The sequence below is a fragment of the Microcaecilia unicolor genome, chromosome 5 (assembly GCF_901765095.1).
Source record: "Microcaecilia unicolor chromosome 5, aMicUni1.1, whole genome shotgun sequence".
Classification (NCBI taxonomy): domain Eukaryota; kingdom Metazoa; phylum Chordata; class Amphibia; order Gymnophiona; family Siphonopidae; genus Microcaecilia; species Microcaecilia unicolor.
This window is the reverse complement of record NC_044035.1, coordinates 116517739-116543538: the sequence shown is the minus strand read 5'-3', so window position 1 is coordinate 116543538 and position 25800 is coordinate 116517739. Positions and strand designations below refer to the sequence as shown.

Below are 25800 nucleotides of genomic sequence, written 5' to 3'. Positions count from 1 at the left end.
AAATTCTCAGTTTTTTTTTAATTCTGCACTGCTTGCTTACTGACTTACTAACACCCCAGCTAGTGAAGTTCTCTTGTGATATATCATCTTTGGTTCTGGAACAAGTGATTGCATAAAATGAGAAATTGTACTGTGATTGGATGGCTAGGAAAGAAGTACTAGTCTGTGATTTGATAAAATGAGAAATTGCATTGGGAACATTTCTTTTGTTTTGTGTTATGGCATACCTAGTGTATGCTGTTGATTTAGGAATCAGTTACAATTTAAATATGCCAGAATGAATACTACAGAATTAAGGAAATTTTATGAGAAACTGAGAATGAAAAGTGATAAACCAGATGAGAAACATTTTATAGTGAACTGTGAATTCTATGTACGCCGTGAGATCACTGGCAATATCACTTCAAGCACCAACTTCATCAAGTATCTCAAGGTGAGTATTGTAGGCTACTAATGCACTGATTGTCTGCTTGTTAGTATCTCATTTTCATATAATTTTCAGGGTCAATATTCGGCAGTGAGCGTTATTCCCAGATATACAAAGCCAGGACCTGTGCGGGCTTTGGATTTGAATATTTGGTTATTTTTAAGCTGCCTAACACATAGCTGCTTAAGCTGATATTGAGCTCTTAAGTGGCCATGGGCTACCACTAAAAATAGGACACAGTTTTATGCAGTAAACTGACTGCTTAAGGATTAAATATCAGCACTTAAGCGGCCAAGGGGTCCTTTTACCAAGCTGCGGTAAAAAGGGCCCTGCACTAGCGATGGGGGCAGCTTTTCCCGTGTGTCAGGGCCCTTTTTACTGCAACGGGTAAAAAGCATCCAGACAAACATGGCCATGTGGTAAGAGAACTTTTACCAAGTGGCCATGCGGCAGGGAGCCCTTACCACCACCCTTTGAGGTGGCGATAAGGTCTCCCACAGTAACCAGGCAGCACGTGGTGATGCCCGATTACTGCTGGGTTATCACCGTGCAACCCATTTCCAGGGGTTTTCTTTTTCCCCAGAAATGGTGTGCACTCGTGGCAGAACTACCAATGATGGCCTTCTTGGGCCGGCAGTAGTCCCAATTTAGGACTTAGAGGCTGCATGGGGAATCTTCCCACTCCTCTCCATGAGGGGCAGTATATCAGACTGTGGATCTAGCAGCATGGGCCATAATGGATGCAGACACGTTTTTAACTGCAGATACTGATAAAGATGCTTGGATGGAAGGTCATACTTGTCTTGTAACTGAGGAAAGGAAAGAAACCCATTAGCATTAATAATGTCTCAAATATGAAGAATGCCATGTAATGCCCAATGCTTCCAATATACAGGCTTGTTGCCAACTTGGATAACAGGATTGTCCCATAATGGAGAATCAATCATTGAATGAATAGGATGTTTCAGACTCCGATCTAAAAAATGAAATGCTCGGACTGTTTCCACTAAAATAGACCAGCTGGAGAGACAAAGGAGTGATTTAGCACCAACCAAGCTAGCTAGAGGAAGTGGTGAAATCAGTTCCATTTCAATATTCACCCATAAGGGATGCCCCATCGTCTAAGAGGATTACAACCACCACTTGGTACTGCATTAATGAGCTGCATTCAAGTATGTGCCTAAGTCTGGAAATCCCACTCAACCAGCCTTTCTGGACCACTTCAAGGTAGATAAAGATATTCTGGGGATTTTAGAGTTCCTCAAAAATGTACTTAATAACCTGTCTAACTGCTTAAACATAGACATAGGAAATGGAAGACATAACATCTGTAACACATAGATAACTTGTGGATTAATGGTCATATGAAATATTTAAGGTCATGAGAACACTACTGTAAGGAAAAAGGAGAGATCATACCCTTAGTGCAGTATTTATTTAACGAATGATCTCAGTTTTTTCCCCAATTTACAAGAAGCCAGAGAGGGCACCATAATTACAAAGTACAGTTAAGACCGCCGGTATCGCCTGTGTAGAATAGGCAAGATATAATAACCCATCACCTGCAAACGTAGACACTTTGACTTCAAATTCCCGAAGCAGACACCCTGAATCTCTGGTGTGGATTGCATGGCTAACAATAGCGGTTCCAGAACTAAAATAAACAATAGGGGCAACAGAGGACAAGCTGTCGAGTGCCCTGAGACAGTGAAAATAAGAGAATATTCCATTAACAAAAATTCTCGCCATAAAACAATAATACAATATTTGAACCATATTAATAAAGGATTCCCCCAGTTGGAAATGTGTCAGCAGGCAGCAAGCAGATATGGTCACTCGACAATCTAATGCTTTTTTTTTTTGCATCCAATGCCATGGCATAGACTGGATATTTTAATTTCAAGGCAGCTTGCTGAACGTGGCAAAAGACTCTTGAGTTATTGAGTGCCATTCTACCTTTGACAATGCCACTTTGTGGAGTACCTATGAGAGTAAGCATTAACGGGGCCAATCTACCTATAAGAACTTTGGTATAAATCTTACAGTCATAATCACTCTATATAAAAGGCACCACCAACGTTCTATGAAGCCTCCAGCCGGAAGTGTGAAGGGGAGAGATATCCGGTTTCCCCATGAGTGTCTGCCCTGCCCTCACTCTCTCTGTAACACAAACAGTGAAGGAAAACACAGCAAAGCACGAGATCAAATCGCTCTCTCTGTAACAGTGAAGGACTCAGAGGGGGGAGGGGAGAGAGGGCAGAGGGCAGGGACAGAGATATCCGGTTTCCCCATGAGTGTCTGCCCCACCCTCGCTCTCTCTGTAACACAAACAGTGAAGGAAAACACAGCAAAGCACGAAATCAAATCGCTCTCTCTGTAACAGTGAAGGACTCAGAGGGGGGAGGGGAGAGAGGGCAGAGGGCAGGGACACACACACTCCCACATGCACACAGAAGAAAACCTTGCTAGCCCCCGTTTCATTTAAATCAGAAACGGGGCTTTTTTACTAGTTAATTAATAAAATGGGCCTATAATTCTTGGTGAGTGCGAGATTTCTACCCGATCTGGGGAAGACAATATTAGCTTCTGTGAAAATTCTAGCACTAGTCTGAGATTGTAAGAAAGACTGACACAATTGCAGTAGTTTAGATGTGAATAGCATACTAAATACTTTTTAAAAATATCAGCAGTATAGCCATTGTGGACGGGGGGGGGGGGGGGCATCCGGGATTTCAAGTTCCCAACAGTTGTCTCTCCTGAGCAGTAAGAGGTTGATTAAGAGTCTCCAATTGTTTATCATTAAGGCCTTAAAAGCATCCCAAACTATATGGTAGGGAGTTCCCTCCACCTCACTAAACTGAAAACATTCAGATGTCCATGTACCTACATTACTTCTAAAAGTGAATTCATCTAGCAACCCAGGTTGAATCACCTTGAGGAAGGCCAACCTCCCGAAGCCAAGGTAAGTGTAATGCCCGCATGGTCAGAAATATGCAAAGGCTCAGTAGTGGTATCCTGCACAGATGACAGCAGCATATTGGAAACAAAGAAATAATCCAGTCTGGTATATGAATCAGGTGGAAAAGAGTGGAATGTACAATCGACCTTAGTGGGATGGTACAGTCACCATACATCCACCAAGGCCAAGTCTGCTATTAATTTACAAAATGCCCTATGTGACTTTGATGATTTAAATACCACTGAGGATTTCCTATCTAGAATCACATCAGAAGGAAGAATGAAATTTACTGTTAATAAGACATGATCCACAGAAGTAGTGACAAGAACTGAGGTCAACTGCTGGAAAAACTGACAATCATTCACACCAGTACATAGATATTAAGAAACATCTAAGTTTGATTATTATGCTTAACAGTGAAATATGACCAGCAGCACTGCATGTCTGATCCATGAGTAAGAACTGAATAATCAAATTGTTTAGACAGTAATAAGGCCACACCCCATTTTCTCCCTAAAGCTGCAAAAAGAAGCAGTCCCTTAACCTAGTGGTTCCCAAACCTGATCCTGGAGGCACCCAAGCCAGTCAGGTTTTCAGGATACCCATGATTAATATTCATGAGATAGATTTGCATGCAGTGGAGGCAGCGCATGCAAACTCTCTCATGAATATTTATTGTGGGTATCCTGAAAACTTGACTGGCTGGGGTGCCTCCAGGACCAGGTTATGGAACCACTGCCTTAACTCAATCACGCCTGAACGAATGATACATGGGCAAACCAGGGGCGTAGCCACGGGTGGGCCTGGGCCCACCCACTTTGGGCTCGGGCCCACCCAGCAACGGTACAGAGAGAGACGCCGCGGCCAAAATAATTGATCTGCTGCCGGCACCCTGCAGGCCTTCTTTCCTCCACCTCCCTCCCTCCCCCCCCTCGGGCAGCGCAGTGTGTAACACTACAGCAAAGCTGCACCGGGTCCATCCTTCCTACCGCTACGCTGCTGCCCTCCGGCTCCATCTTTGTCTGTTCTTCTGCTGCTTATCTGCAGCGGATCCGCGCGTTACCAGGCTGTCTGTATGCTGCCTGCGACTGCTTCCTCTGCACAGGGGCCAGCGTAGAGGAAGCAGTCGCAGGCAGCATACAGACAGCCTGGTAGCGCGCGGATCCGCTGCAGATAAGCAGCAGAAGAACAAAGATGGAGCCGGAGGGCAGCAGCGTAGCGGTAGGAAGGACGGACCCGGTGCAGCTTTGCTGTAGTGTTACACACTGCGCTGCCCGAAGGGGGAGGGAGGGAAAGAAGGCCTGCAGCCAGCGTGCCAGTGGTGGCTGGGGAAAGGGAGGGAAAAAACGTGCAGCACATGCTGGAGGGTGGTTGGTTTGTTTGTTTGTGTGTGGGGGGGGGGAGACAGGAGCACTGTTGGGATGAGGTAGTGAGACAGGGTAGAGCTAGGTGGGGGGAGGGACAGAGAGATGCTGCAAGGGGAAAGAGAGGGAGAATTGTTGGATATGGGTGGGATGGGGGGTCAGGGAGAGACAGGAGCACTGTTGGGATGAGGGAGTGAGACAGGGTAGAGCTAGGTGGGGGGAGGGACGGAGAGATGCTGCAAAGGGAAAGAGAGGGAGAATTGTTGGATATGGGTGGGATGGGGGTCAGGGAGAGACAGGAGCACTGTTGGGATGAGGGAGTGAGACAGGGTAGAGCTAGGTGGGGGGAGGGACAGAGAGATGCTGCAAGGGGAAAGAGAGGGAGAATTGTTGGATATGGGTGGGATGGGGAGAGGGAGGGAAAGGGCATGAGAGAAAAAAATGTGTTGGACATGGAAGTGGAAGTGGAAGGGAGAGATGAGAGGGGAAATGTTGAACATGGCATTGAGGCGAGGGAAAGGAAGGATGGAGAGATGGTGGTAGGTGGGGGGGGGGTAGAGAGAGATATCAAACCAGGGGCTCAAGGCAGGGAGAGGGAGAAAAGTTGGACATGAAGGTGGAGGAGAGGAAAGGAGAGATGCATAAGTGGGGGAGGGGAGAAAGAGGGAAGATGGATTCAGGGAGAGAAGATAAGACAGTGGATGGTAGGGAAGAGAAAGGAAAAATGCTGGACAATGGGGGAGGGGAGGGGGATGGGACAGGAAGATGCTGGTGATGGGAGGTAAAAGGGATAGGGAAATATCAGGCTACAGGGTAGAAAGAGGGAACAGATGCTGGGCTGGAAGGGTCGAGGGAGGGAGACACTGGGAATGGGGGAAAGCATGGGGGAGAGGCCCAGGGAGTGGAGATGGCAAGGAAAAAATGAGAGAATAGTGATCACAGGGGGTAGAAATATGGTAATGGCATGTAGATTGAAGATGGAAGGGAATGGAAGGCTGAGAAGGAGAGAGATGCGGAATGGGAGAGCTAGTGGGTGAAAGGAGATGGAAATGTGATAGATATCTGAAAAGTAAAAAGAAGGAAAAGATTTAGAAAGAGGATGAAATTTGAGTGTTCAGAGGCAGAAAAGAAAAGAAAGGAAAGAGCTAAAATGGAAGGATCAATATTTCAGAGGTAGGTGTAGTGAGGAAATGAAACGACAGGAGAAAAAAGACAAATGGACAACCGCTTGAAGAATTAGCAGAAGACAGACAGGAAAGCGGGAAAGAGAAATTGGAACCAACATGATGGAAAAATAAAATGTCCAGACAATAAAGGTAGGAAAATCATTTTACTTTGAATATTTTAAATGGAATATGTTAACTTTGGGAAATGTGCATAGCGGATGTCTTTTTATTGTGTTAAGTAGAAAAGGAAATGTGCTTTTGTTTTGGGGTTTTTTTTCTCCAGTGTTGCAGTACATGCTGAGGTTCCCAGTTCAATTTTGTCTATATATTTTATTTCTAATTTGTGATCCCTTGTTCTGTAATTTGTGACGGTCTGTCAGTGTGACTTTAAGGGCAGATGAGGAGAGGAAATTGGGGGAGGGTCTTTATTTTCTGCCCTGGTCACCAGCATGGCTAACGGCAGCCCTGACTCTTGCTGTAGCTAGTGGGGATTCCCAAGCCCTACTAGCTGGGGTCTCTTCTGAAGCTGGCCAGAGATGCCTTCTACTGAGCTTGGCAGATGGGGGCAGCATCCTGGAGCCACTGACAACTAAGCATGTATGGGGGTGCTGGCATCAGTGGCTCGAGGAGTTGCTGCTGCCTACTAGGCTTGGTGGAGAGGAGTTCTGGCCATCTTTACTGGAGGCCTTCAGCTGACAGAGATTGGGGATCCTCATCTGCTAAAGTATTTATATTTTGAATTGGGAAGTGCTGGGGGGGGGGGGGGGGAGAGAAAAGTTTGTGCCCACCCACTTTGTGCTCAGGCCCACCCAAAATTGGCTGTCTGGCTACGCCACTGGGGCAAACAAAATACAGGAGAATCTATTTTTCACTTTTCACTGCCCCTGTAACATTAAGAGAAACTACCTTAATATCACCCATAGCATGACCCTTCAAAAAACAGGTTTCCCCAGTAGAGGGTGCTGGGACTCAGTTCAGCCAAAGGGAGGGGAGGACTCTAAATGGGGGAAGGAAGTTCCAGAAAAACCCTGGTGGCTCCACCCAGTTGGGGGGAAGTTTCCTGGGAAAAAGCTGGGCTATATAGAACCTCAGGTTGAACTAGAAAATGGTAGAGAGGAGGAGATGAGCCAGCCCATGGAGGTGGAGGAATACCCAGGACCTGAGGAAACTATGAGCTATAAGGAGGTTGCACTAAGTTCAGTAGATCTATTGACAAGCAGTGCCTCAGTAAATACATTCGCTGGATAATAATGTGAAGAAATAACTCACTTTTATTCTTTCAAATTTTTTGGCAGAATTGGAGAGGATAACACAATAAAGTACAAGCCAGCTTAATTGTGATCAGTAAGGGTTGTGGGTCTGCAGCACTTTGAGCCCTATTCTTGTTTAAAAGGGGCTCAAATTCTTATGCATGGAAGTATCTTTTTTTTTTTTTGTACCTTGAACAGAAGAGGCCTGCTGTGCTTCTGTTTTGGTTTTAAGTGTTTGGACTTCTAATGTGCCCTTTTACTAGGACAGAGCTGAAGTGGGGAGGAAGGTGGGCATATTTATGGGAAAACCCAAGAGGAGATTATCCTAAAATGCTGAAAGATTGTGTTAAGACTGCCTAGAACTAGAAGAGGAGAAACTAGGCTAATTTTGTGTGGACTTGACAATTGAGCGTGAACTAATTTGAATCATGCTTCACAATCTTTGTTCAAGGTTATTGCTGTGTTTTCTTCTTTCTCTAGTGGAAAAGAGAAAGATTTGATTGGAAAGGTAAGAGACCTCTAATTTCTGACTGAGGGGAGAAGGCCAGAAGGCTGTTCTTAAACTATTCACCCTGAAGTAAAAGGGAGCCTTCTATCTTGACTTGGAGGGTACAAGTAAGTCTTGGATAAAGAATTATCCTAGTGACTTCTTTTCTTGGGAAGATGTTCTGGCTCTCTAGCACCTCCTGTTGGAAGGAGTAGGAGTGGGAAGGCCACCTTTAGTTGTAAAGAGGAGGGGCCTGTGGGTGCTTCTTCCTTGTTGCACTGACAAGAGGAAGAGGGTGTCCAGAGGAAACCCAGATGTCAGTTCCTGATGAAAGGGAGGATGTCACAGCAGCAAAAATGTACACTGCTGCTACTGCAGGGCTCTTTTTACTGCTGCTTGATAAAGAAGGCCCCTGATTGAATTATTTTCATTTAGAGAAGAAAGTCTTATGTTTTCTGCAACGATTGCATCTTATTAATTATGTGTGATTCAATGCATTACCCAAAGCTGTGAAAACAACATATGACCACCTAACTTTCCGGAAATTACTAAAACTAATCTGTTCGAAATGGCATACCCTACCGACCCAACCTAAATACCTAAACCCTGCAATACAAGCGAAACCAAAGAGCGTATGGACAAAACATAACTCCCTCTCTCTACAATCCACTATTGTGTCTTGTACACACGAACCTTATATACCATCACTTTGTAACTGTTAGACCGGAACTGGTGATCGCCAATACGGTACTATGTAAGCCACATTGAGCCTGCAAATAGGTGGGAAAATGTGGGATACAAATGCAACAACAACAAAAAATTAAATAAAATATGATCCCACCTACGAAAGTATAGAGAGAACAGTTTCCACTTGAGAAGCACATCAAATGACAAACCCAAAGAAACCACATACTAGGTATTGCACATTTCACACCCGCTCTCACTACATACACAAATTTGCACCAATACAAACCTCCAACCCCCTTTCCTCCCTCCCAACAGCCAATGGCTGCTATAGCAGAACAAGACAGGCACCATCCGAGGGGGGTGAAAGCCCACTGAGGTATACGTACCCTAGGTAGGGTAGGTATACCTATCCTAGCTTCCCCAATATAATCTTCTGAAACTGCATTGAATAAAACAATATCATAGAACAGGCAGAAACCAATGATATATTATAAAGATAATATGAAATGTGGCAAACATTCGGGAATAAGAACATACTGTAAGTTTAGAAAACAGTCATGTGTCCATATACACTAGTGCTTCATGTTGTGAGAAATCTTTCCATTTCTTTTGGATCAACAAAGGTTTTGGTACAATTTTTATAAGTGAACTTCATACTCACTGGTACCATAAGCCCATACTGGGCCTCTAGTGTCTTTAAATGCAGAGTGCCAAAAAACGATAATGCTTCTCTGCTGTCTCTTTTGCAAAATCGGGAAGAATGTGAATTGTCTGCCCTTGCCAAATGATTATCTGAAGATCCTTCATTTTAGTAGGATAGCTTCCACTTGTGGGTATCTGAGTGCTTTAAGAGTAATTGCATGCAGTTTCTGATTACACGCCATTGCCTTCGTTGGCACACAATGAGCTCTCTCCAATTCAAAAGGTCTTTCAAAGGAAATTTTCAAAACTTTGGGGATCCAGGCTTCAAAATATTTGACAGTATCATTGCCCTCCATATGCTCAAAAAGACCCGAAATCTGTACATTATCTCAGCAATTACAGTTATCAAAATACTCTAAGGTCTCTAAGCCTTGCGGACAATCTTTTGTTGCATCACCACTTCATCCAGAAGTTTAGACTTCTGCTCTAAAGCATGGAGTTGTGAATTCAGCAACAAAATCCTGCTAACAAAATGTGTCATTTCCATATTAATATATTTAATATTCATCTTGCGCTCAGTTAGCATCATTGATATGTGCCAAAGCTGCTCCACTACCTCATCCATGAAGTCACTGGGCCCTTTTGAACTCTCATACTTAGTAGGCAAAAGTGGATCATGCTTCAAACCCTTTGCCTCGGTTAATCGAAAAAGTCACCTCAATTTTACAAGGCTTGTTTTGAGGCATGCTCTCAGTGCAGAACTCCTGACACAAAATAGTAGATAGAAATTTAAATTATGAAATTAAAGCTAAGCACTTGGGAGCTGAAGAGCTATACTTTCATTTTGTAGTGGGCTCTCTAGCGAACCCCCACCACCACCACCATGGTAATTCTTTTTTAAAGGCTGCATGCTAATAGCAACATTAGCACATGGCCATTAGTACAAAAAATGCAAAATTGGCAATTTTACTGCTGCAGTAAAAGTTGCCTTCACACATGGGAAAAACCTGCGCAAGGTCATTGCTAAGGCCAGTTTTTTTGCCACAGCTTAATAAAAAGGACCACTTAGAAAATTGGATTACCTGAGTAATCTCAAGAAACAGAATTAATTTCTACCACTGGAATACAGTAGATCTTGAGAGAAAAGGACACCTTGGAACATCCATTCTGTCCAGTTAACCTTGCCATTAGTCTCAATATATTCTTCCATGCTTCAATCTATCAATATATTTTAGTCACTACACCTTTGTTCAGGAAAATGTTTCTTCATACCTCATTTGCCTCCCTTATTTCAACTCAGAAACTGCCTTGAGGGTTAGCAAACAGTAGATGAACTCAAGGGACAACGGGTCCTTATAGCCACACCAACCCTAAGAACCCAAGACTGTATAATTTTACTGACAGGAAGTGTGAGTAAATTTTAAAAACCCATTTACTAGAATAAATTGCTTTTGGAAATTGCTTTTTTTTTAGAACTATTTCATACCAAGGTGCATATTTTATTATGGCAAAGATCCCCAAAAATTTCTTCACATATCATTAATAATTATCACTAATAATTTTTACACCTCCGAATGGACCTTCAGAATTAACATAAATATATACTACCGCTATGCATAAAACAGCCCTAAGGTGGGCAGCATAATGTTATCATGAATCCATACTGATTTTAGGTGAACAAACTTCAAACTGTCTTTTTCAAAATAAAAATATACATATCAAAAGTATTCAAAAATATTTTTAAAACATGAAAACTTAGCTTAAGCGGCCAGATGTACATTCATCTGACATAGAAGGCAAAAGTAGAGACTAATAGACGATTCACCACTGGAGACGTGAGTCCAACAGTCTTTATTATATCAGAGATAACGACCCGACACAGGCCGTGTTTCGACACTAAAAAGCGTCTGCATCAGGGGTCAATAAATACACCAAGTAGTTTGTATCCAGCATATTCTGTTTGGTGCTACGTGATCAGTGAGTTGACAACACATATACAAGTAGGACTCTTCGTTTTGCATTCATTACTTGGTGTATTTATTGACCCCTGATGCAGACGCTTTTTAGCGTCGAAACACGGCCTATGTCGGGTCGTTATCTCTGATATAATAAAGACTGTTGGACTCACGTCTCCAGTGGTGAATCGTCTATTAGTCTCTACTTTTGCCTTCTGTGATTCGTCATCGTAGAGAACTTTTCCTGTTCTATATTTTGCATTCATCTGACATGACAATATGTTTTCCTAGCAGCATCAGGGAAATCTGTGCTTGCAAGTTACAAAAATTATATTATGGTCCAACCAACTTTACTTAACAATTCCTGCCACTAATATACATAGATGACAAAAGGTGGCAGCATCCTGTTAATCAAGCATAGCATATGCATACATTCCTCCTTAGACACCACAGTAATTAAATAACCATCACCCATTTAATATCCATATTTAATTCATTTAGGGTTACAGAAGGTAACAAAAATATCCAATATCCACAAAAATTAAGAAAATAATCTTGGTTACCTCCATGCCATTCTTGTGAAACATGATCAAGTCCACTGTAAATCCTGGACTGTGTGATTCTTCTTGATCCAACATGTTACAGATAGAGTTGATATCATGGCACTGGCAAAGTGGCTCTTATGTCCATTTTGTCATAGCCACATTACAGGGGAAGTATGACCCACATAAAATAATAAGGGCAAATGACGAGGTATACTACCATATGCTGTACTGCATATTGTGGCATGTCAAGCTGCAAAATGCTGATGAGCAACCAGATATTCCCCAAATCTTCTTTCTATGGTAAGCTCAAATCAACCACATGGAAATGTTAGCTGGGAGTTGTTCTTTGTATGTCACACGATTTGATTGCTACTGGTCCAATGAATCTTTCATACAACTTATCAGAGGGTCGATTACTCTTTAAATCTCTGGTGGAGACCCAAACCTTATCCCCCATGGTGAACAGGGAGCTCTCTCAGCATTGTCTGTGAAAGTTTTTGGGCCCCTTAGTTCATTCTAACTCCAGCCACAGTTGTGCATGTTTCTCATCCAGAGCTTGGATTCACTGATTCATTCTGTTGCTCCTGGAACTCTGGAATCTTGAAATTTTACCAGAATAAAAGCAAGAGTGCATGCAATTGTTTATAAAGCTATGCATTTTCTGCCTCATTTTGTAATTATACCAAAACTTGGCTTTCAATAAAGATATTTGCAACAAAAAATGGTGATGACTGATGAATATTAACTTATTTTATGCAAATTCTGCTATTGGAAGTAGTTGGGTGCAACTGTTTTGATAATTACAAGAACACTGAAGATACTGTTATAAAGTCTGTTCTTGCACTCTGTCCATTAGATGGCAGATGGTTGGCTGAAATAATGTGGACCTGAATATCCAGAATCTTCATCACTTCTTTGCAGAAACAAGCCATGAACTGGGTACCTTTGTCAGAAATTATGGGGGCAGGCAGATCATCTCCCAAACCAGCATGTTGGCTGTATTGTGTGCAGCTGGAAGACCAGCAGTGGCTATGAAATGGGCCATCTTTGAGAAGAAATCAAGTACTATCAGGATGATGGACTTTCCTTGTGACCTGGGTAAATCTGTGATAGCATTCATGGAGATTCATTCTCAGTTATTTAGAAGGTGTTGATAATGGTAATAAACATTGTTGAGAGAAGTCCTATGGCACCTTACCATAGGTGCAGATTTCACATGAGCTCATGTATACCCCTTATGTCTTGCCCTCCCCCCAGCCACCAGAAAGCTTGGCCACCTAGCCTCCTGGACCTGTGAATGACAGAATGGCCTGCTAATGAAGAATCATGGCAGTTACAAAGTAATTCTAGGTGTGCCTTGCTTTTGATATATACAGCTTATCCATTGTACAGGAATTCTTGTTAGCTCCAACCTATTTCTTCCCCAATCTTGTCATACCCCACTGTGAATCTGACGCAAACTCATCACTAGGAGGCTCATTTTCAAAGCACTTAGCCTCCCAAAAGTTCCATAGAAACCTATGGAACTTAGCCTCCCAAAGTGCTTTGAAAATATGCCTCTAGGTGACCTTACTTCTACATGTTCTAGAATGGTCATCTTTTGAGTGACCAGGATAAAGTTCTCCAGATTCATTGGGGCTCTGGCCCTAGCACACCGCTTCAACTTCTCTCCAGGAGAAAGCATTGACCTCATTATTCTGGGTGCTTGGTCGATAGGTAAGAAAAAAAACTGAATCACAATAACAAAACAGACCAGTGGGGATGTTGTGAGTTCATATTTCAAGAGGTGTTCATAAATTTCAAGTTTTTATGATCTGTGTACACCTGGACATGTGTAGCAGCCCTCTCAATGAAGTGGTGCCATTCTTTAAGTTTTAATGACCAGTAACCCCTTGTTGTAAATATGGTAATTTCTCTCTCTAGCAGTCAGCTTCTGGGAATAGAATGCACATGAATGGAGGAGATAATCCTGTGTCATTCACTGGCAAAGTACAGTGCCGAGCGCCCCTCTTGGACACATCCCCTGTGTGAAGAAACAGTGGGTTTTAAGCCTGTAAATTGCCTGTATTGATTCTTGAAGTGCATTTCTCTGGCAAGCAGGTGGTGTATGTTATGTTTTAAGCTGTTACAAAGAACTGACCTTTCCCTTCTTTAGATAACACAGATAACGGAAATGACTGTAGTAATACTTTTGTGTGTGGATTCCCTTGACCCTTGAGTACTGAGTGGCACAGTCCTTTGTATTCCTATAGTGGTTTCCCTTCTCCTTGTGTGCTGTGTAGCACAGCCTTGTGTATTCCTTTAGGTGACTTCCCTTTTCCTTTGGGTGCTGAGTGGCACAGCCTAGTGTATTTGTGTGCTGTATCGTACAGCCTACAGTGTTCTTGTGGAGATTCGTTCTTATAGAGTCTGTGTCCCATTCTGTCCTTGACTATCTCTTCCCCTGGTCGTAGCTTGCACCTGCCAGCTTCTTGTCTGTCACCCTTCCCTTGTGTCATTAGCTAGCAGTGTGCGTTGCATGTGCGCCAGTCCCTTTTGGGACCCCTCGTTGTTCTTTTTCCCTTCCTCGGTGTGTGACTATCTCTTCCCTGGTCGTAGCTTGTACCTGCCAGCTTCTTGTCTGTCACCCTTCCCTTGTGTCACTAGCTAGCGCTGTGTGCATTGAATGTATGCCAGTCCCTTTTGGGACCCTTCATTGTTCTTGTTCCCTTCCCCAGTGTGTGATTCGGTTCCAGATTGGCTGTGAGGCCCGCACACTTGGACTCTGTATGAGTGGGTTCCCGTGAAGCCTGCCTGAGTGGTCTATCTCCCTCTTCTGGTGAAGCTAGTTGTTTGTCCTGAGTGTGCGAGGCTTTGTGGCCGGGTTTTTGCTTAGCGCCTGTTTGGTCCACCCTAGGCCTTGGCCAAGGTCCTTCCTAGCCTCGGCCTGGGCACAAGGGCTCACGAACAGTTTAACAAATTTGGATTACTGAATGTATAATATATATATGCAATTTCATAAATAAAAAATTTTCTAGAACTCCAGAATTTCAGCAGATGCAAGCCGACACAAGAGACTGCAAGTGAGGTAGAGATGAATCCATCAAGGCTTTTTGATCTATATGCTCTTTGGCAGCTGGCTTGATGGATCTTTGGTCTGACTCAATATGTGTTATTGCCTCCGATCATTCATAAATTTGTGTCACTTCGGGCTTCTTTTACAAAGCCACACTAGCGAATGCCACGCTGCAAATGAGAGGAAGCCCAAAGGAATTGAATGGGCTTCCTCTCATTTGCCGCACCACTAATCGGTAGCGCAACTTTGGACAAGTGGCCCTTTGTTTTGTGACTGTCTGTATTACTAGTAGATTTTCCATTTCCTCTTATCTTTCTGGAGGAGTTAAGAGAAACCAATGAAGTTTTCCCAGTAGAAATAAGTATTGGATTTTCAGATCTAGGGCCAGCCCTAGCACTAGACAAACTAGGCATCTGCCTGGGGTGACATAATTTTAAGAGAAGCAAGATCCAGTAACTGTAGGCTAATTTCTTCTGACTCATGTCCCCTGCAGATTGACATCTCTCCCATTCCCTCCCATACATGACACTGCTACTACTACTACTTATCATTTCTATAGCACTAGAAGTGGAAGAGGATCCACCAGAGTATACATTAAAAAAGTGATGGTAAAATCTCTCTCTCTTCCCTGCCTCCCTCACACAATCCATTATATCCTCCTCTCTCATGCCCCCCCCCCCAGTCTACTTTCAAATTTGTTTTCTAGACGTCACTGGCAGCTATCCTCGGAGCCTTCCCCCTGATGCATCCCATCCTGCTGAAAACAGGAAACTGTATCAGAGAAGGTGAGACATGTCAGATGGAAAGCTCTGGGTCTGACTACAGAAGAAAGTAGGGGATGGGGAGAGAGGGAATAAGCTACATTATTGGCAGGAAGTGGAAATGCTACACTTTTGAGGAGAAGAGAACAGGGTACAAGGAGATGCTAGGAAACAAATGTAGAGGGAGGGAGAAAGAAAAAGAGACCAGATGGGGAGAGGGAGAAAGGAAGGGAGAGGTGCTGGACCCAAAGGGAGGAGCAGAGTGGGAGATAGAAAGACTGGACAAGGGGTAAGGGGTAGAGATAGTGGACCAAATAATAAATTGATTATAAATGCAGACTTTTTCATACTATTTAAAAAAAAATGGAGGGGGTGGTGAAAGTTTACTGTGGGGGCAGTGCAAAGTGGTGGGGGAGGGGGCAACATGGTGAAGGTTTGCTTATGGTGTCAGATATCCTTGGGTCAGCACTGTTCAAATCACATCATCTTCTTCTGCAAATCTATCTTCTTGTATGCAAATCTATCATGCATATTCATCATTGACATCCTGAAAACCTGACTGGCTAGGTGTGTCTCGAGGACTGGGTTGAGAACACCTGGGTTAGACTAATGGAATCATCTTTCTCTACTGTAATCTATTAAAAATGCACACCTCCCTTCACTATGACCATGTAACTCTTCTCCTCAAGTCATTACATTGGCTCCCCCATCTGTTACAGGATACAGTTCAAGCTTCTATTCATTCGCTCTGTAGCAGTGGCGTACCAAGGGGGTGGGGGCAGTCTGCCCTGGTGCACGCCGCTGGGGGGGTGTCGCGCGCCGGTCAGCGTTGTTAGTTTCCATGCTCCCTCTGCCCCGGAAGAGGAAGTAACCTATTCCGGGGCAGAGGGAGCATGGAAACGAACGACGCTGACCAGCGTGCGGCACCCCCCTAGCGGCGTGCACCCAGGGGTGAGGGGGTTCTTTTGCCAGGGTGGGGGGATGTCCTTTCACCGGGGGGGTCGCGCTGCACGGGGGGGCGCTGCACCCAGGGGGCGGGGCGCATCGGCAATCCGCCCCGGGTGTCAGCGCCCCTAGGAACGCCACTGATCTGTAGCTCACTACTTCATTTCCTTCCCCCTTTATTCTTTCTTGTGAGCTCAATTCACATCTGCCAGGTTGCTTTTATCTGTACTCTTTTACTACTAACTCACAACTCCACTCTTTCAGTCCTGCTGTGCTATTTGCCTGGAAGATTCATCTTATCAGGTATGTCATGCTCCATTTCTGCCTATCTTCAAACCCACTTAACGCACCATTTTTCAGGCTGCTTTCACATCTTGACCATTTCTCTGTAATACCTTCTTCTAGAACCTCTTGATCATCATGTTTTTGTGTCTTGAGTAGACTTTAAGCTCTCTAAAGCGGGGACTGTCTACCTCTTATATGTCTGTACAGAATTACATATGCTCAGTATATTTTAGAAATGATTAATCGTAGTAGTAGTAAGCCAATATACAAGGCATTACAATAATCAATGAAGCTGATTACCAAAGCATGTATCACCATTTTCAATGGCTGCTGATCGAGATATGGCCTAAATTGTGTCACACGTCTACATTTGGTATATACCCTGCCAAAGACCATAAAATATGGGGTTTTAAAATTACATCAAAATCTAACCTTTCCAAACGTCCCTAACCAGAGAGAACTAATATCATTCACTAACGGTATTAGAAACCACTGGATCAATACTAAAAAAGTATAACTATATAAATGCTTAGATAACTGTTTTTCAAAGGAAATATATGGATAGTGCCAGCAAAAATCACTCTAACTGCTTTGGTACTACAGGAGTCACTAGGAAACTTGTATGTGATAGGTTAGGGGAGGGGGAGCCTTTCAGTCACTTCAGAAATTATACTGGAATTGCCATCCTTCATTCGCACACTGTGTCCTCAAAACAAATCCTAACCTTCTCCTTTTGACAAACTTTCATGCAGAAAGTCTTTCAAAAGGAAAATGCATAAGACACTAAATCCTGTAAACCTTTGGAATCAGAGTGGGAAAAGGAACTGGGGAACTGGGTTATTCTGCTAGTGATATCAACTGGCAAAACCTCTGGTCGAAATCGATGCACCCCACTATGTCTGCAGCTATTACGCAATCTTCCTATTTTATTCTCCACAAAGCATACCGGACCCCTTCAAAACTGGGAAAGCTATCCTCTCAGACTCTATCCCATCAAAGTGCTGGTCATGCAGTCAGGCCCCTGGTGACTTGTCACATATGATATACTACTGTTCCAAAGTTCATTTGTTTTGGGAGTTAATATGAAACAAAATCCTGGATATCATTCCCATTAAAAACCCCCAAACCATCTCTTATAACATTGTTGTTCTAAGATCATCAAGTCCTGACATCGTCATACCTGATAATGGTTATGTAAGCTATAGCATCACACTTGATCGCTCGTCACTGGAAGGATAATACCATAATGAGTATCTCTGAATGGTGGTTACACCTATTTGCAATTTGCAAATACGAGCTGCCAATGCTATTCGCATTCGTAGTGCCCTTCAGTCTCATAAAGTATGGTCTCTGCTAGACAGCTACTGCAAAAATACCAATGTTAATGCTAATTAGCTTACTTATTTCTAATCTGCGATATGTATTAAGTTTGTTAATTCGTATGGTTACACTGTATATACTTTATGAATGTACTTGTTTTCATAGTTCTATATGTTTTTTATAAGGAGGAGGACATGTACTTGAGACAGTTCCAGCTAATATACAGAGAATCAATAACAAATATATTGGTCAATGGATAGCTAGCTAAAGATTTCCCTCTAATTCATGATTACACGAAACACTTTGGTTAGTAAGCTAAGGGAAATTAAAATGTTTACAGGAATTAGGGTAAGACAATATGAGTTCAAGGCATGTTTATTTTGCAATAATGTGTTACACTCTATAGACAATTCCAGCTGATCCTTGGACAAGACTCCATGTTTGGAAAATGTTTTGAACTAAAACGTGAATTTTTAAAAATGTAGGCTGGATGCAACCTTATCACAAAGGTAAAAGGTTTGGTTTTCACTAAAATGGTCAACGAATATGCTTAAATATCTAAGTATATTAAAATTACAAAGGGAAATCAAAAATCTTCAGAAACTAAGAGGTGTATTTTCAAAGCACTTAGACTTACAAAGTTACGTGGAGGGGCATAATCGAACGCGAACACCCATCTCCATGGGCGTCTATCTCCGAGAAGGGGTATGTGAAGGGGCGGGACAAACCGTATTTTAGAAAAAAATGGCCGTCCATCTTTTTTCCGATAATACGGTTTGTGCCAGCCAAATGCATCGAATTTGTGCAAATTTGAGCTGGGCGGTATCGTTTTTTAGCGATAATGGAAACTGAAGGCGCCCAGCTCAAAAATGAGCAAATCCAAGGCATTGGGTCGTGGGAGGGGCCAGGATTCGTAGTGCACTGGTCCCCCCTAACATGCCAGGACACCAACCGGGCACCCTAGGGGGCACTTGTAACAATTTAAAAAAAGTTAACTACCTCTGAAGTCCATAGCACCCTTCCTTTGGGTGCTGAGCCCCCCAAATCCCCCCCAAAACCCGCTCCCCACAACTCTACACCATTACCATAGCACTTATGGCTGAAGGGGGCACCTAGATGTGGGTACAGTGGGTTTTGGGGCTGGTTTGGAGGGCTCTCATTTACCACCACAAGTGTAACAGGTGGGGGGGGGGGATGGGCCTGGGTCCACCTGGGTGAAGTTCACTGCACCCACTAACAACTGCTCCAGGGACCTGCATACTGCTGTGATGGAGCTCGGTATGACATTTGAGGCTGGCATACAGGCTGGAAAAAAAAATTTTAAAGTTGTATTTTTTTGGGTGGGAGGGGGTTAGTGACCACTGGGGGAGTCAGGGGTGATCATCTGGTCATTTAGGGCACTTTTTTGGGACTTGCTCATGAAAAAAAAGGGTCCAAAAAAAGTGACCCAAATTCGCGCTAAAAACGCCTTTCTTTTTTTTATTATCGGCCGAGGACACCCATCTCTCCTCGGCTGATAAACACGCCCCAGTCCTGCCTTCACCATGCCTCCGACATGCCCCTGTCACCTTTGGCCGTTTCTGCAACAGATTGCAGTTGAAGACGCCCAAAATCGGCTTTCGATTATACCGATTTGGGCGCCCACGGGAGAAAGACGCCCATCTCCCGATTTGGGTCGAAATATGGGCGTCTTTCTCTTTTGAAAATAAGTTGGATAGGAACCTATGGAACTTTGTAGGTATAATTGCTTTGAAAATGAGCCCCCAAGGGTCCTTTTACTAAAGTCCATTAAAATGCTAATGCATTTGCACAGTAACCTTTGCCATAGTAGTATAACAACATGCGCTAATTCATATGTTAACTGCATACTGGGTTAAGGGGTGAGAAATGGGTAGGTTATGGGTGCAGAATGCACTGTGCACTTAGCACAAAGTACTTACCAGGCGCTATTACTTGTGCAGTTAGTGCAGGTGCACTTACCACTTCCTCAGGAGGAGGCATTAAGGGGAGGTTATCGATGTTTGCAACTGTTAAGTTGGGTTATTTTAGCAGAGGGTCTCATTGCATAAAATAGGACCCTGTGCTAAAATAACCCAACTTAACAGTAGCCCACATTGATAACTAAGTGTATCCATGCTAATTCCAAACAGTCTCAATACAATGTAAAAAAAAACATTTTAATGTGGTAACCAAAGAAGAAAGGCTTGGCTTCCCCCCAAAAAATTACTGCACAGCCTTTGAACTTACTGCATTTAAATTATGGTTGTTAAAGTGTGGTAAGTGCAAACATTTACTGCACTTTAGTAGGAGGGCCCTTAAATAACAATGATATTGGAAAACATTTGAAATTTACTGGAGTATGAGAATGTATCTTTATGTCCTCAGAAAGATGTGCTTTAGTTGAAATGATTGCATAAAACTTAGGGGGTCTTTTACAAAGGCACACTAGCGTTTTTAGCCCCCGCCTTAAACACTAGAGATGCCCCCAATCCAGAACCCTCTTATACTCCAATGCTCCTTGGGTTTTCCTAGTAGTTTAGTAGACCAGGGTGGGAATAACCCTACACTCCTGCCCCACAGGTTTAAATGGTTTTTATACGGGATCAACAAAGCTCCATGCAACAGTCTCTTAAACAATAAAACTAGATAAGGTCAACAATCAGATACAATGAAGTAACGTAAGGATAAGAGAACAATAAACAAAGCACCATTAAGCAGAAGGCAAAAGGAATTTACAATCCCAATTCTGTCACCATCCCATTACCACTCATCCATATAATCTTTATCTTTGAAAACATGACACTGACAGACTGTGTCTGGACTCCTATGACTCTAGGGTCCAGATGCATCAACCAAACGTTAAAAAATAAGAATCGTAAAAGTGCTTAACGATTTTTTTAAAACGAGGCATGCACTACAAACACACTCCAGAAATGTTCGGATCAGTATTGCAAAGTAGGATGTATCACAGAATCGTTAAACCCGTCGTTGATCAGCGCCTAAAGCATGCGCAGAGCAGCCCAAGCGTTATGCTGGCTGCTCTGCGCATGCCACAAAGGCCCAGCTGTCAAAAAAAAAAAAAACCCACAAACACGTGTGTTTCGGGAGGGGGCAAAGGCACTCGTCATGAGCGTCCCATATGGATGCCTTGACGAGTGCCATTGCAGAGGAGGGCGGGCCCAGGAAGAAAGAAGGGACGTCTGAGGAGGCCTTCTGACACGCCGATCAGCTGTTCTTGCCCGTGCAGCAGAGCTGACAGGCGCTGCTCAGGCCGGTAAGGCAAAGGGGGGGTCGTTGGACGGGGGGAGCGGCAGCCACGACCAAAGGGGGGGCGGTGGGGGCGGGGCACGGGACCGGAGCATGGCAGGAGGCGGAGCTAGTGTGGGAGAATACAGGAAGGGAGGAGGGCCGGCCCGGGGCTGCTAAAATTGGAGATTTTTCGTGCCGGGGGGGGGGGAGCGGGGAGCAGCGGGGGGGGGGGGCAAGACGTCCATACGGGACGCTCATGATTAGTGCCTTTGCCCCCTCCCGATCCTTTTTTTTTTTAATTTTCTTTTTTGGTGCTGAGGGAGAGGGGAGCAGCGTCGAAATGGGGCGTCAATAAAGGACGCCCCTGACGCGTTTTCGCCCCCCCCCCCCCAGTTATTTTTTTTATTGGATTTTGTTAACTTCTAGCAGACAGACAGCCCTAATGAGAGGTACAGACTCTCGTTAAATTTCACGGTGTTCTCCTGCGTTAAACGAATCGGTAAAGGTTTGTGCATGTCATTTCAATGGGATTTGTAGAAGAATTGCTCATCTGCATTCAGTTTTCGATAGCTGTTACTGTGGTCGGAAAATAGGCTTTAGTGCATGGAAAGGATAGGAAATTCTTCCTTGAGGGCTCATTTAACGATGAAAAACGTTTAGTGCATCTGGGCCTAGGCCTTTTATTAGGGTGAGTGTAACCACAAACCTGACCTTACCCATCCCCCCACCCCCTGCCCATGCAGCGGATGCCAACATAGCCTCACTCTACACAATAATCGCATCACGAAACACCGTGCAATCTATTCAGGATGGCATTTCGTGCCCTGAGGGAAATAAGTTAGGAGATACCCATTCATTCCAGGCAGCCAAAAAGGCCTCTTGTCTTTTTCGGGGGGTATGTGCAGCCCATACCTCACATATAATTAAGGTATGTAGTTTATCTCTCCAATACCAGAAGGAGGGAGGATCATCTTGCAACCAGTGGTTTACACTTCTTACCCAGTGCATAGGCTTTGCTGAGCATTAAACAGGAAGTTTTATCAGCAATCCCACATGCTTTCCACTTAGCTAGGTGCTGGGGTTTAAAATGGTGCCTATGACTACTAGTAGTAGTCTCAAGGGAGAGGGGATGTCTGAACTTGGATGGAGTGTATTTGGGAGTGGTCTGGGTCAGAGGTACAGCTTGTTATTGACTGGGTTCTGATCAGGGTGTATGACTTGTGTTGGAGGGGTTCCGATAGGGAAGGTGAGGGGGGTCTGGTGAGGGAAGGATTGAAGAGTTGTTTTCTGCAGCCATGCTACTGAACTCTGTTAGTGCGACTGCACTTAACGGTACCTCTTCAGGTGCTATTGGCAGTCACAACAGCATGGTATACTTTAATATTCGGCCGAATACAACAAATGAAAAATATTAGTTCAGCGAATATGAATAATGGGCATTGAGCGTTAACATAACAAATAATAAAAGAAGCAGCATGAAATCAGAGATCAAGTGTTTATTTCAGTAAGATTTAGCACAGTAGAGCTATATTCAAATTTAAATCACTATTTGGCCAAATATGAACAATGTGTTCAGGGCCAAATCGAATACGAATATTTGGTATAGCCCTAGTGTGCAGTACTTTCCCATGCAATGTCAGTGCGAGCAAGCAAAAGGGAATCAGCAGCACAAACCAAATGACACAACAGAAGAAGTGTAGCAAAATTTATTACAGGACCCGATATGACCCGGGTTTTGGCAAAATGCATGCCTCAGGGTCTAAACATCCTTTTGCCTTTATTTTAATTAGAAGCTATCTTTTTAATGTAAACAACTAAGTCATCATGCTATTTCTTGCACTCATTGATAAACTGTTTAAAAACTCCCACATTATTTTTATTGTTTTTATGGAAAAATGATGCCTGCCATCCTACCATCTTTGATTAAAATAATTTACAGTTGTACTTTTAATAAAGCTGACAATGTTTGTAAGTACTTTTTGTTTGATAATTTCAGTAATGTACTTTGTTTTTCATTTTATTAAGTGTATGTATTTTTTAAAACATTTGAGCCATTACAACATACTATCCTAATTTAATTGAATATTAATGGGCATCACTGCTCTACACATTATCAGAATAACATGTAATGCAGTTGGTTTATTTTCTTAGAAATAAAACTTGAAAATCACAAACTGTTTCCTGTAATCCTCATTGCCAGAGAGAAGGGGTGCTAGGAACATTTTCTCACACTCTGGTTTACTAAGCAGCACTAGTGGCTGTCCATGTGCTAGTGCCGATATAGTCCATTCACTTTGAATGGGCTGTGTTAGCACTAGCACATGGACAGCTGCTAGCGCTGATTAATAAACAGACCCCTTAGATTGTGAGCCCATTTGGGACAGTGGAAAATATAAATTGTAAACCGCATAGTCGCCTCAGGGATCACTTGCAATATATCAAGTGCTGAAAATAAATAATTAATTCTCATCATTTTTCTATTTGACACTATTATGTTTTTTGTGGGTTTATGTTTGCCTATTGAGCAAGTGTAATGTTTCCGTTTTAATTTTGAGATGTGTGCACATCTTGTTGGTAGTAGTGAGGATTATGTATATTCTTTTTAACACTAAAAGTACGCTAAAAGACTTGTAGTTGTTGAAAGATTGCTACACAGTTTTGGGGTGATTATTAGATCAGTGAAAACATGTGAAACTTGAATTGATAAATGGTTACATATCACTTTTTCAATTTTTCTTAAAACTTCAATTTTTGTTATATATGTTTAATGTTTACAAATGCTTTTGGATAATTGGGATTTTGAATGTATAGCTTTTTTATAGCACATTTTTATTTATTTCAGCCTTGTGGAATTTAATGTTCATATATCTGTCCCTTTAATATGAATAACCACCATTAATACTGGCAATCTGAAGTCTTTTATATTAATAATTGAATATATATATATATATATATATAATTTTTTTTACTCTGCATTTCTTTTAGTGACACTTTTGACCACCAAGAATACTAAAGATTTAATAGAACAATCATTAAACTATTTAAATAAGAAGGATTAGTATTATATAGATTCTAATTTTTCTTATTGGTTTTTAGCATTATCAATCATATGTATTTTGTGCAATTCATCACTATATATTTTGCTATAATTTGCTTTAATTGCTTATTTACTCATATATTTTTTGTAAGTTATTTACACTACTGCAGCTTATCTGTTTAGAATATCATGGTGGCTGAATCATACAGGAAGCAATATCTTTGTGAGAAAATCATATGGCATCTGTGTATTGTTTATTATTTTGAACAATTGATTTGTATGTATATAATTTAGGTTTTGTATATTAATATTTGTAATGTTTTGTTTATATGTTTACACCCCTGATGCATGCATACATAAGAACATAAGAGTAGCCATACTGGGTCAGATCAATGGTCCATCTAGCACAGTATCCTGTTTTCAAAACAGTGGCCAAGCCAGGTCACAAGTACATGGCAGAAACCCAAATCATGGCAAAACTCTATACTACAAATCCCAGGGCAAGCGGTTGCTTCCTATGTCTGTCTCAATAGCAGACTATGGACTTTTCCTCCAGGAATTTGTCCAAACTTTTTTTTAAACCCAGATACGCTAACCGCTGTTACCACCACCTCCGGCAAAGAGTTCCACAGCTTAACTATTCGTTGAGTGAAAAAATATTTCCTCCTATTTGTTTTAAAAGTATTTCCATGTAACTTCCTCGAGTGTCTCCTAGTCTTTGTACTTTTGAAATGAGTAAACAATTGATTTACTTCTACTCGTTCTACACCACTCAGGGTTTCGTAGACCTCACTTGTTGTTTTGCCAAAACACAGGCCCTGTTACCGTAGGTCCTTTAATCACTTCCTTCAACCTAAGGCTTCGCTTCTCTGTTCCATCTGTAGCCCACTATACTTCTTCTGTTGTGTCACACACTGTCAGTGCCTGGCGGTAGTTCCAAATTGGCATGCGTTGGGCGCACTCAGGAGCCTATGTGGCTTAATAAAAGGGCCCCTCAGTGTGCAGTAGGTATTAGTCTACTCTAACACCTGTGCTAGCTGCTTAGCACAGTTTAGTAAACATCCCACTTGAAAAGACTAAAAATTAATATTTACCAAAGATTAACTCTCAATAAAAATAAGACTGCACTGCCACCATATCTATGTTATTTCTATGGGTGTGGCAGCAGTTAGTGGAGATTACCTCCGGTTGGAATGTGCTAACATAGCATAGTAAACATGGTCCTAAATATGATGACGCTTTATGGAACACTACATCCGCAAACAACAAAATTTCAAATTAGTAACTGATTTGTAGCGAAGAATGAATGGAAACTTACTTTGAAAAGTTGAGCGCACAGTGTTCAGAAGAGCTAGAGGAATAATAGAGAAAAGCATGTTTTAAGCTACTGCAACCAGATACATAAAATGAGAGTCATTGCACATTTTAGAGAAATGCAGTTTAAATTGTTACATTGCATGTGAAAAAGTCATGAAAATGAATTTTGAGGAGATGATATATATATATATATATAGATATAGATATAGATATTGTATCCAGATAAAACTGGAACCCTTATATTGTTTCAAAATAGTTTGCAATTGTTTAAACATATAGTATGGCCTTTGAAAATATATTAGCATAATGGGTATTTTTCTTATTTAATTAAAAATTTGTGTTCAAAGTG

The 25800-nt window shown here is 42.4% G+C and overlaps 1 protein-coding gene across 1 annotated transcript in view; it reads right to left on the bottom strand.

The window, feature by feature from the left end:
• The window catches only part of LRMDA (leucine rich melanocyte differentiation associated), a 2054983-nt gene that overhangs the window by 1399800 nt on the left and 629383 nt on the right, over nucleotides 1-25800 (bottom strand). Inside the window, exon 3 of the mRNA XM_030203233.1 lies at nucleotides 25453-25485. Within this exon, the coding sequence (XP_030059093.1) occupies nucleotides 25453-25485 (33 nt within the window). The remainder of the gene's footprint in view (nucleotides 1-25452; nucleotides 25486-25800) is intronic.